This window comes from Coregonus clupeaformis, chromosome 8, assembly GCF_020615455.1.
Source record: "Coregonus clupeaformis isolate EN_2021a chromosome 8, ASM2061545v1, whole genome shotgun sequence".
Classification (NCBI taxonomy): Eukaryota; Metazoa; Chordata; class Actinopteri; order Salmoniformes; family Salmonidae; genus Coregonus; species Coregonus clupeaformis.
Genome location: NC_059199.1, coordinates 33,605,482 through 33,616,409, shown reverse-complemented (window position 1 = coordinate 33,616,409; position 10,928 = coordinate 33,605,482). Strand labels below are relative to the sequence as shown.

Sequence of the window (10,928 nt, the reverse complement as noted above, 5' to 3'; positions counted from 1 at the left end):
GAAGCCCAGTTCAGTCCACACATTACCTGCTTCGCACATACACTCAACCTTGCCTCGCAGAAGGGTTTGGGGTGGACCGTGCTTCCAGGTTGTTGGGGAAAGTGCGAAAAAATTGTTGGATATTTTCACCGCAGCCCGATTGCATGTCACGCCCTACAGGAAAAACAAACTCTGATGGATTTACCAAAACATAAACTGATCCAAGACATAATCACCAGATGGAACAGTTCATTCGAAATGCTTGAACGTTTTTGGAACAACAGCCAGCTATAATGGCAACTCTGATGTCCAAGGATCTACGAAAGGGGGTCACAGATGTAGGCACGCTGAGTGAGAGTGATATTGCCAACATGGATGACATTGTTCAGTTGATGGGTCCTGTCAAAATGGCAACCACTGTGATGTGTGAAGAAGACCAGCCAACTCTCTCTGTAATTGCTCCTCTTCAAGCAAAACTGCTGAAACACCTACAGCCATGCGAAGACGACTCAACCCTGGTTGCAGAGATTAAGAGGGTGATGGCCAGTGACCTCTCCACACGCTACAGAAGCACCCAAGATGCTCTCAACATAGGTAATTAATTTGGAGTCTTAATTAAAATCAACTTGGTTAATATTGTAGGTTATTAGACTGTATTAATTTGTAAAATGCCACACCTTTGCGTTTTCAAGTTTGAATTTGAGTTGTTTTTTCATATGGAAAAGTAAACAAGATATCTGCAATACAATTCTTAGTTCATGGTGGCTTTACATCATCACTGTGCCACATTTCTTTTAAACATACTAAAGTTTAATCTTCTGATTATTTTGTGTATGAGGAGGTGGTCATCACATGCAATTTCAGGTCAACTTAATTTAATAATGCAATGAATGCAATATTCTTGTTCTTTAAACAGCATCAGCGTTGGACCCGCGATTTAAAGAACTGCCCTACCTGGAAAAAGAGGACAGAGAACAGGTCTACACAAAACTGGTTTTTGAGGCAGAAGTGTCCCACCAGGTAACTCTTCTCTCCTCTTTCCTCTGCTCTTTTCTCTTCTCCCCTTTCATTTGTCCTCTCTCAAATCTCATCTGTTCTTTATCTTCCTCTAAATTTATGTGTGCAGTATTACAGAGCAGAAATTTGAACAGTTCACACATTCTTACATCAATAGATGCAAGCAATGGGAAATCAGGAGGAAGACGAGGGAAGCTCAAGCACAAAGCTGTCAGGATTCAATGAAGAGACCACAGGTGTGTTTCATGTGATACCAATAAAAGATTGTTGTTGTTTTGTATTAATGAAAAACATGACTATATTTTGAAATATATTTCTTATATTGTAGCTCCAAATGAGTCACCTCCTTGTAAGAAGAAAGCCTTAGATGCGCTGTTTGGCGATTCCTTCACCCAAAGAGAAAGAAAATCCACAAGCGAGACAGCCAGAGCAGAGGTGTTAAAGTACCGAGCAAAGGATGCGTTGCCTTTGACTGAAAATGCCATGAAGTGGTGGAGATCTCAGGAGAAAGAGCTACCTGTACTTTCCACCCTTGCTAAACGGTACCTGTGCATTCCAGGCACCAGTGTGCCAGCAGAACGAGTTTTTAGTACTGCTGGCAACATAGTGAACGCACAGAGAAGTGTTCTGCAGCCAGATCATGTTGATCAGTTGATATTTTTGAAAAAAAATCTGTAGTCATTGAAGAGTAGCCTAGTAGGTTCCACTTGATCTTTTGTTGAATATTGTTTGTTTATTAAAATGAGAGTAGTAGCAGGTTCATCCACTGCTCATTCAACCTGAAGAAATGTTGGTTGCACTTTATTTTTGATATTAATACTGTATTTGTATTGTAATGTTGAAAAACAAAAGCAGAAGTAGCAGGTAAACCTACTCTTTATTCAACCTGAAGAGATGTTGGTTGCACTTTATTTTTGATATTAATATTGTAATATTTTTATGTTGAAAAAACAAAAGCAGAAGTAGCAGGTAAACCTACTGTTAATTCAACCTGAAGAGATGTTGGTTGCACTTTATTTTTGATATTAATATTGTAATATTTTTATGTTGAAAAACAAAAGCAGAAGTAGCAGGTAAACCTACTGTTGAAATGTTGGTTGCACTTACTGTACTTTTATTGAAAATGTATTGAATATTGAAAATGAGATCAGACAATTTTAACTTCCTGTTAATTCAACCTAAAGTGTTGTTTGCACTTTATTCAAATAAAATGTGAATGCATTTGCCATTCATTGTTGTTTACTTGTTTATTTATATTCATAATTAATTGATACCTGATTCCATTACAAGAAACAGGAATCTAGGAAACTTCACCTGCACTGTCCAGTATCCAGGTATTTATTTCAGTCACACTGGTTGAATTTTTGGCTAAAAGGTTACGGAATCGATTTCAAGTCACTGAATCGTTTCGGATCGTATCGTTCTAAATGAACCAATATCGTCCTTGAATCGTATCGACAACCACGAATCGTGATACAAATCCAATCGTTGTTAAAACGAATCGTTACACCCCTAGTTTACACTGATACGTTCTCATACTTACAGCTATACATACTCACACTTTCATACTCACATTCACACACGAATCCCACTTTCAACAGGTCTGATCACATACAAGGCCCCTGGATAGGCAATCGAGTAGGCTACTTCCTTACATCAAACTAGATGTAGCTCCGGCGCTGATGTGCTCTGGCATTTCCAGGACAGAGCGTACTCACCAATTCTTTCCCTCTCACTGTTTCTTCTCTTCCCCTGTTCCCCTTGCGCCTTATCGCTCTATATTTGTATCTGTTTATGCAACCTATCTTCCTTGGCCATGCATGTATGTGATAGAGACAGAGATACTAATACTTTATGGGAATTAACCCTGTTCTTAGAATCAGCACTGTAGAACATAGCGTGTATAATAAGTATAGTGTTAATTGCAGTGTAGCCTAGGTTGCCTCTGGCTATGAATGTTTATGTACTTGTATCAGTACATTTTTGGCTAATAACATAGACCTAACAATTATTGTAAATGTGTGTTTACCTTGTGTTATAATAACCTATTTTCAATTTAAATGATAGGACTGACTGAAAAGCTGACTTCCTCCATTATAGGCTCCTGGTTGTAATTATTACATGTGTAAGCCCACAACAGCATTGCTGTTAGATAGCTTCATTTATTTAGTTAGCTATACGAAATTAATAATAGCCTAAAACGTATATTAGCTGTATGGCTAGCTTTATTCAAAATAGCAGAACATACCTGCCAGGCGACAAGTCAGCTCTCCCGCGCTGCCTCTCTTTACGCGAAAATCGTCATGCAGACTTGTGCCCTCATGGAGATTCCGTGCAGTGGATAATTAATACTGAGGTATTAATTTGTGATACTTCACTAGGCTAAAACAAGGTTTACTCGTTCATTCGTGTCGGTCAACCACTGAAAACATAAATGTGTCAAACTTTGTCTGCCTCTTCTTATCCATTTGGTGGAATTTCAACCATGCTCCGTCTTCTCTGCTTCCCACCCCCTCCTCGTGCACTTCTCCAATCCTCCCTCTCAGTCTCACAACAAGAGGATAATGCTAGTGTCTCGTTTCCCCTAGCAACCAGTTGCTATAGGAATATTCCTTAGTAATTCAAAGTGTTGATGATGATGATGAAGAGTCCAGATGTATGACCACGATAGTTAGATTAGGCTAGTTATTCAATCAAACACATTTATTTTACAATTATAGACCCCTAACCTAGGAAGAAATGTGTCTCTTATAAACGTATGTGTGCAGTTACAGGTAGCATACTCCAAAAACTAGAGAAAATTCGACAAAAAATATATTAAATCCACCTTTTGCACAGTCCTCGGCATTTTAGCTGTGCACATCTCACATTTCCCAACACCGTTGCAGTAACTAGTCGTTTCTATGCGAAGCGGCTGCGGCCGCTTGTAGAAGTAGCCTTAATGACAGCACTTCCCACAGTGCGACCAAAAGAAAGATCGACACATATGAAAGCGGTATTTATCGCTCAATACAAAAAGTGGATTTAATATTTTTCTGAATATTCTCTGTTTTTTGGAGTTCCACCTGCAACTGCACACAGATGTTCATAAGAGACAAGTTTCTTCCGAATCGAGAACAAAGAAAGTATCGCCAAGGTTTGTAAAAAAATATCCTGATTATGGTAAACAGCAGCCTATGCAAGATCTCAGATGAGCTTTAGCTCTGCCACTGAGGTTCGTGTTTACATGGCTATCTAGCAGTAATGTTAAAGGCTACTGGCTTTGATTCAGTTAGTCTACTGGGAGGAGAAGATGTGTCTTTCCCCAGGATACCCTTGCTTGTGGAGATAATGCTAGCAACCGAATGCTTTAATAAAGGATGAAGGTATAGTAGACCCAAGTAGCCTATTGTAAACTGTAACACATCTCACAATTAGAGTAACATGCAATTTTATCATTGGGGACATCACACTTTGTGCTATAGAGTATAGACTGTTGGGTTTAACAACATTTCCAAAACTCCATACCTGATCATAGGCTTTTGTTTTGAAATGTGTATGCCAGTAATGTTAATTTTATCACCAGCACTTTTGGAACCATAGCACCACTGTAGCTATATAATCCAACCACCTTGACTGATGACTGTCAATTCCTGCTGGAAGTTTCTAACTTTCACAGACTAACCAACCTTTTCTAACTTTCACAGACTGACCAAACGTTTTTCACAAACGTTTTTAGAGTAAGATTGTTGGTCATGAAGATGTCCCTTTCCTAAAATAGTGTAGCAAACAAGGGGCGGGGAAGCGAACCCAGGTTACATGCGTGAAAGGCACACACCCTATGCATCGCTCCAACAGACTTAACCCACTTGGTCAGAATTGTAATGTGGCTCACTGTATTAGCGAGGATCACTACACCGTTTCGACCACTTTGACCACCAATATGCAGCCTACAGTTTTTAGAGAGACAATAGATTTGTGGGAGTCCTTCGTAATTAAAACACTAACCAGCCGTAACATACGCATTCGATTTCTATTGTCTGCCATTTTCTTTTAGCCTCTGATTACTTTTATCTCCTAATGAAGATTTGTGTTGGTGTACTGGTTTTCCTCAACAGCCACCCTCTTTGGATGTATTATTGTTGCCGGCTGTACAGCCAGAGCTTGTGTGCTCGCCCAGGGTTTCAATTTTAGTCTATTTTAGGATTAGGGTTATGTCATGAAACGTGGGCTACTAGGCCTACATTATAAATATGACACAATCAGCATTTCACTTTGGATATGAATAATCCAAATTATCAATCAGTTATCAAAACGCTCAGATATAACCACCAGGGCAGGAGGGCGAAGAGATGAGAAGAGTAGGCTATCTCAGCTGATTTATGCAGGATATTTAAAATAATAATGTAAAACATATCTGTAGGCTTTTTAGTAACTATTTGAATGATGTTTTAGTCCAATGCATGTTGGTTGAACGCTTTGACACCTTGAACGTGAAAGTGAGTGGTTCGGTGAGTGTCTCCGCCTAGAACATCACAGAGCTGATGAACGCAGCAACGTTCTTTTTCAGAACCATGGCGAGCGCATTGTGACGCTGTCCCTTCTACTCCTACTCAGAGCCATTGATACAGTATTTTCTAAATGGTTATACTCCTACTGTTCTCTAAACAATGGTTTCATAGTTTACAATTGTATAAACTCCCAAATCATGCTCAAAATTCAATTTAATTGATGTCACTGTTGAGTGTTTTTTAATCTGTTTGATAAACATGTTTGTCCCATTGTGACATAGCCAACCATGACTTATGGAAGAATTTGACGTATTAATGGTCCCTATAAAACCCTGTAATTCTAAGAAAGAATTGTCAGATGGTTTTGAACTCAGTCAAAACCACTGCAGTATGTAGAGCGATAATGAGTAGGTCTATGTTCAGTCGTTTGTTGACAGCGACCCCGCTGAGATTCCTCCGCGAGAGGCCGCTTCTGAGTGCAGCTGGCCTGTTGTTTGCGTCCGGTTCGGCAGTCTACTTTTATCGCAAATATTACGGTATCGGTGAGGATGCACTGGCCACCGTGGAGAGCGTGGACCGTGTTGTCACGGTTGAGGAGGGTAAGTTTACATATTTGACAATGTCTAAATAGTAATAGTCCCAAATGCCACCCAATACCCTATTTCTTATTTTGACCAGGACCCATAGTTCCATGGTTAAAAGGCGCTGGTCAAAAGTAACGCACTAAATAGGGAATAGGGTGTCATTTAGGTAGCAATCATGGTGATGACATTTTTTACAGTGTAGCCCTAGATTAACAACAACAAACAAACTTGCTCCTTTGAAACCAAACCTTTGCTTTAGGTTTAATTGAACATGTTGGTACATTATGCAGACACATAAATACATTTGATGTCATACAATATAAAACACAAGTAAATATATGATCAGCCTAACTACATGGACAGATGTCTGGTGTCTTGTAGCTAGTATTTCTTAAACTTAGAGAAAACAATCCTTTATTGTTTTTCATAAAGATAATGAGCCCACCCTGGACCAGGAGGACCCAGTCCTTGTTCAGGTAAGAATGCTGCAGGCCTATCAATAGCTTGGGTGCCAGTCTTTCTGCTCTCTTGCCAATTCCATCGTGGCAATATGATATTGGCATCACAATCCCATAAGGAGTGGACAGAGAGCTGAAACAGACTGGCACCCAGGCTATAACAATACTGCTTCATTAGCAGGATTGGTTCAATAACAATCTGTCATTCAAACTGTAATTTTACTGACTCATAAATTGATCCTGATTTTCTTCCTTAGTATGTGGTTGAGGAGGTTGGGCACCGGCCCTGTCTGGCTTTAATCCCTTGGTCTGGACCTCTGTGGGTTCCCAGCTCTGTAAGTCCATCCATTCTGATACTCTTTGGTCTTCTCTCTGGTCTTAAAACTGGTTTATGTACTTTAAACATAAACATGACGTTTTCTGAAGAACAATATGGAAATACATTTCTGTAAACATATTCCCTATTTTTTATAACTGCAGCCAACATATTACCTTACCCATGCTGGGAGGATGCTGGTGAGAGAGCTGGCAGTGTTAAACACGCAGGTAACCATGCAGATTATTGGACAAAGCTCATCTGATCTAATAGGCAGGATTACCTTCAGTATCCACTACGGTAGTGAAATACTTTGATGTTCGTTTCCCTCATTTTCTCACAGATATTCACAGTGGAGCAGCCCATTTCCATCTGTTTCACTCCTGCTAGGAGGATGGTATGGAATGAACTGTCCTCTCAAAATGAACAGGTAGCCATTCATATGCAGGTACCTCAGATGTTTCCTTAACCTTTCAACACAGACCTGTGTAGTGTCTCAGAATCTATCATGCAGTAGCCTCCTCTTGTGATCCTCCCTATAGCAGTCTGTCAGACCTATAGGCTACCTGTCTATCATTCAAACTGACTTTTAATTTGATCCTGTCTTGTTCCTTAGTATGTGGATGAGGAGGTTGGGCAGCGGACCTGTCTGGCTTTAATCCCTTGGTCTGGTCCTCTGTGGGTTCCCAGCTCTGTAAGTCCATCCATTCTGATACTCTTTGGTCTTTAGACTGGTTTATGTAACTTAAACATAAACATGATGCTTTCTGTAGAACAATATGAAAATACATTTCTGTAAACATATTCCCTATTTTTGTAATAGTCTGTAACACTGCAGCCAACTTATTACCTTACCCATGCTGGACGGATGCTGGTGAGAGAGCTGGCAGTGTTAAACACACAGGTAACCATGCAGATTATTGGACAAAGCTCATTTTATCTAATTGGCAGGATTACCTTCAGTATCTACTATGGTAGTGGGATACTTTGATGCCCTTAAAACTGTTCCCTCATTTTCTTACAGATTTGCAAGATTGAGCAGCACATTTCCATCTCTCGTGCTGGCATGATGGTATTGGATGAACTGTCCTCTCAGCTTGAAGAGGTAGCCATTCATCTGCAGGTACTTCAGACATGTTCTTAACATTTATATCTCAGACCTGTGTATTTCAACTATTATCATTGCAGTGGCCTCCTCTTGCAATCTTCCCTATGCCAATATTTTACTCCTATACAGTACCAGTCTATCATTCAAACTGACTCTTAAATTGATCCTGTCTTGTTCCTTAGTACGTGGATGAGGAGGTTCGGCAGCAGCCCTGTCTGGCTTTAATCCCTTGGTCTGGACCTCTGTGGGTTTCAAACGCTGTAAGTCCATCCATTCTGATACTCTCTGGTCTTTAGGGGGCTTAAACATAAACATAACTTTTTCTAAAAGAAACTTCTGGAAATACATTTCTGTAAACATATTCCCTTTTTTTATAGCCTGTCAAACTGCAGCCAATTTATTATCTTACCCACGCTGGGAGGATGCTGGTGAGAGAGATGGCAATGTTAAACACACAGGTAACCATTCAGATTATTAACCATTACTCATCTGATCTAATAGGGATAATTACCTTCAGTATCCACTAGTAGAATACTTTGATATCTTTAAAGCTGTTCCCTCATTTTCTCAGATTTTCACAATGGAGCAGCCCATTATCATCAGTTTCACTCCTGCTAGGAGGATGGTATGGGAGGAACTGTCCTCTCAAAATGAACAGGTAACCATTCATAGGCAGGTACCTCAGATGTTTCCTTAACCTTTGAACACAGACATGTGTATTTCAACTGCCAATTGTCTTAGAATCTATCATGCAGTGGCCTCCTCTTGCGATCCTCCCTATTCCAGTCTGTTAGTCCTATAGGCTACCTGTCTATCATTCAAACTGACTCTTAATTTAATCCTGTCTTGTTCCTTAGTATGTGGATGAGGAGGTTGGGCACCGGTCCTGTCTGGCTTTAATCCCTTGGTCTGGACCCTTGTGTGTTCCTATCTTTGTGAGTCTATCCATTCTGATACTCTCTGGTCTTTAGAGGATATTAAAGATTAACATCAAGTCACTAGTTTTCTATAAAACCACATAATGAAAAAACATATTCCCTTGTCTTCATAGCCTGTCTTCTCCAAGGCCAAACCAGTCTACTACCTCACTCGTGCTGGGAGAATGCTGGTAACAGAGCTTGCAGTGTTAAACACACAGGTAACCAAACACATTATTAACCAAAGCTCATCTGATCTTATAGGGAGAATTTACTTTACCCTGTTCCCTTTTTTTCACAGACTTCCAAATTGGTTATTGAGGAGCCTACCATTCACCTCACTGAAGCTGGGAGGCTAGTGCTTGACGAACTGTCAGCACCTTCAGATAGCCATTCACAGGTAGTCAATCACATTATTAGACAGTCATAGCTGATTAGTAATAGTACACATTACCATGTCCTCTATCTCCACAATTGTGTGTCTTATTAATCACAGAGCAATCTCTATAATTAGGGGATGTCTTTGTTTTTCAGCCAAATAGGGAAGACTCTGGTTTTCCCTATGAGAAGTTGCAGCTGGTTGGGAACTGGGGTTCGTTTCATTTCCATTACTGGAAGATCCATTATGGACGAGTGCAGGTACTTCAGACATATTCTTAACATTTATGAACACACCTGTGTATTTGAACTCCCAATTGTCTCTGGGTTTTCTTTTGTATGTCTGTCCCTAATTGAAACCTAGGGGAAACTTGTCGTACGAACATCATGTGGGCTCTATATCACTGCCAGGGATTATACTCAGAACTGAAATCGCCTGCCAAATGTTATAGACATCTACAGCTAACATATGAGAGAGAGGTCTGGAGACTGAAGGAGTTTTTTCTTTATAGCAAAATGAAGAGGACATGCATCACCTGTGCATTGTGAGGGGAGTGGAGAAGCAGCTGTGGTGGAGCAGAGTCATCCAGGAAAGAATCCTGGACCCATGGGTGAGAGATTCTCAACTGGTCTTTCGTCTCAAATGCACCTGATTTGTGTCAAATGACGCACATGCTATAGGTCTACTTATATTTCCTGGATGAAATGTAATGTTTCTCTGTCTCTTTTAAAGGGTCTCGTCCAGGTGGTCCTCACCAACAACAAGGTGACTGGTATTAAGGTACAGTCAGGCAATTTTTCACAGAAAAAATTTAAAGTGGCAAATGTCCATTTACCTATTTGAATAAATACATGTTGACAGAAAATGAAATTACACGTTCTAATCTCTTGCCTAATTTTTAGTTCCTTGGTAGAAGGATCCATGGACTCATGTCCTGCCTCGTCAAGAGGAGGTCTGAGTTCACCTATTATGAGGATGCCCAGGTACACCCCGTTGTTTCTCTGTGTTATGATTTATTTCAGTGTTTGGTTGAGGGGTTTTCAATATGGTGGTTTTCAGTGTTGGGCTGACAGTGTCACATGTTGTGTGTTAAACAGCAGGTGGATATCTCCACCACAGTGGAGGGGTACCAGGAGAGGGGGGATGAGATGATGGCATATCAGTTCTCCACCTCTGACATCATCACCACCCCTCATGAGCCGTCCTCTGGCTCCTCTCACCAGTTCCCCAGAATTCTCCGCCTCCCCCCTTTCCCTTCCGATTCCCCTCCCAGTCCCCCTCCACCTTACCACTCCACCCAGGACCAGGACCAGACCCCTGACAGCACTCCCTCAGGTAAAACTCTTTCTACAGTCAATAATTCTTATTTCATTTGTACTTGTGTGTACAGGTGTGTGTCATTGTTTTGGTATCGATAGGTTTGTGTTGTCTGTCAAGGGTCAAGTTGTTAGGTCAAGATGAAAGTATTGTTATGATGTCACTGAATGTTTTGTCTGCTTCAGTTGATGTTGCAGGTGAAATGCAGTTTAGTAGAGTTTAAGTTAATGTGATGTCTGTTTTAGGAGTTTGAGGAGGAGTTTGTGGAGGAGCAAAATAATGCTGCAGATGTGCCCCAGTTGCGGTGGGTTCGCTTTCATGTGTTCATCTATAGTAAAAACCTTTGCTTTCTCAGCAACAAAA

At 40.5% G+C, this 10,928-nt stretch overlaps 1 protein-coding gene and 2 long non-coding RNA genes across 4 annotated transcripts; all 3 read left to right on the top strand.

Moving 5' to 3' along the window:
• The first annotated feature begins 553 nt into the window (after positions 1-553).
• On the top strand, positions 554-1,790 carry LOC121572855. 2 transcript variants are annotated; one of them, XR_006661357.1, is made up of 4 exons: positions 554-573; positions 896-999; positions 1,154-1,232; positions 1,325-1,790. It is a non-coding gene; the product is annotated as an uncharacterized LOC121572855 (long non-coding RNA). The 2 variants fall into 2 exon arrangements; XR_006661356.1 differs by lacking the exon at positions 554-573 and having other exon boundaries at positions 828-999.
• A 3,706-nt stretch (positions 1,791-5,496) lies between these two features.
• Positions 5,497-10,818, top strand: LOC121572540. The gene is made up of 14 exons (XM_041884591.2): positions 5,497-6,085; positions 6,503-6,546; positions 6,786-6,863; positions 7,009-7,074; positions 7,188-7,274; positions 8,810-8,887; positions 9,004-9,090; positions 9,171-9,269; positions 9,404-9,508; positions 9,760-9,858; positions 9,981-10,028; positions 10,151-10,231; positions 10,346-10,583; positions 10,811-10,818. Exons 1-14 carry the CDS (start codon positions 5,845-5,847, stop codon positions 10,816-10,818), a joined length of 1,359 nt encoding a protein of 452 aa, XP_041740525.2. The 5' UTR covers positions 5,497-5,844.
• Positions 7,705-8,176, top strand: LOC121571781. Its single transcript, XR_006001760.2, has 3 exons — positions 7,705-7,748; positions 7,869-7,967; positions 8,135-8,176. It is a non-coding gene; the product is annotated as an uncharacterized LOC121571781 (long non-coding RNA).
• Positions 10,819-10,928: the final 110 nt, after the last annotated feature.

Excerpts from the sequence above, each read along its gene's own strand:
- LOC121572540 (XM_041884591.2), top strand. The coding sequence starts at position 5,845 with ATGGTTTTGAACTCAGTCAAAACCACTGCAGTATGTAGAGCGATAATG. Across the intron at positions 7,275-8,809 it reads TGTCCTCTCAAAATGAACAG|TATGTGGATGAGGAGGTTGG; the intron begins GTAGCCATTCAT and ends CTTGTTCCTTAG. Across the intron at positions 9,270-9,403 it reads CTTCAGATAGCCATTCACAG|CCAAATAGGGAAGACTCTGG; the intron begins GTAGTCAATCAC and ends TTTGTTTTTCAG.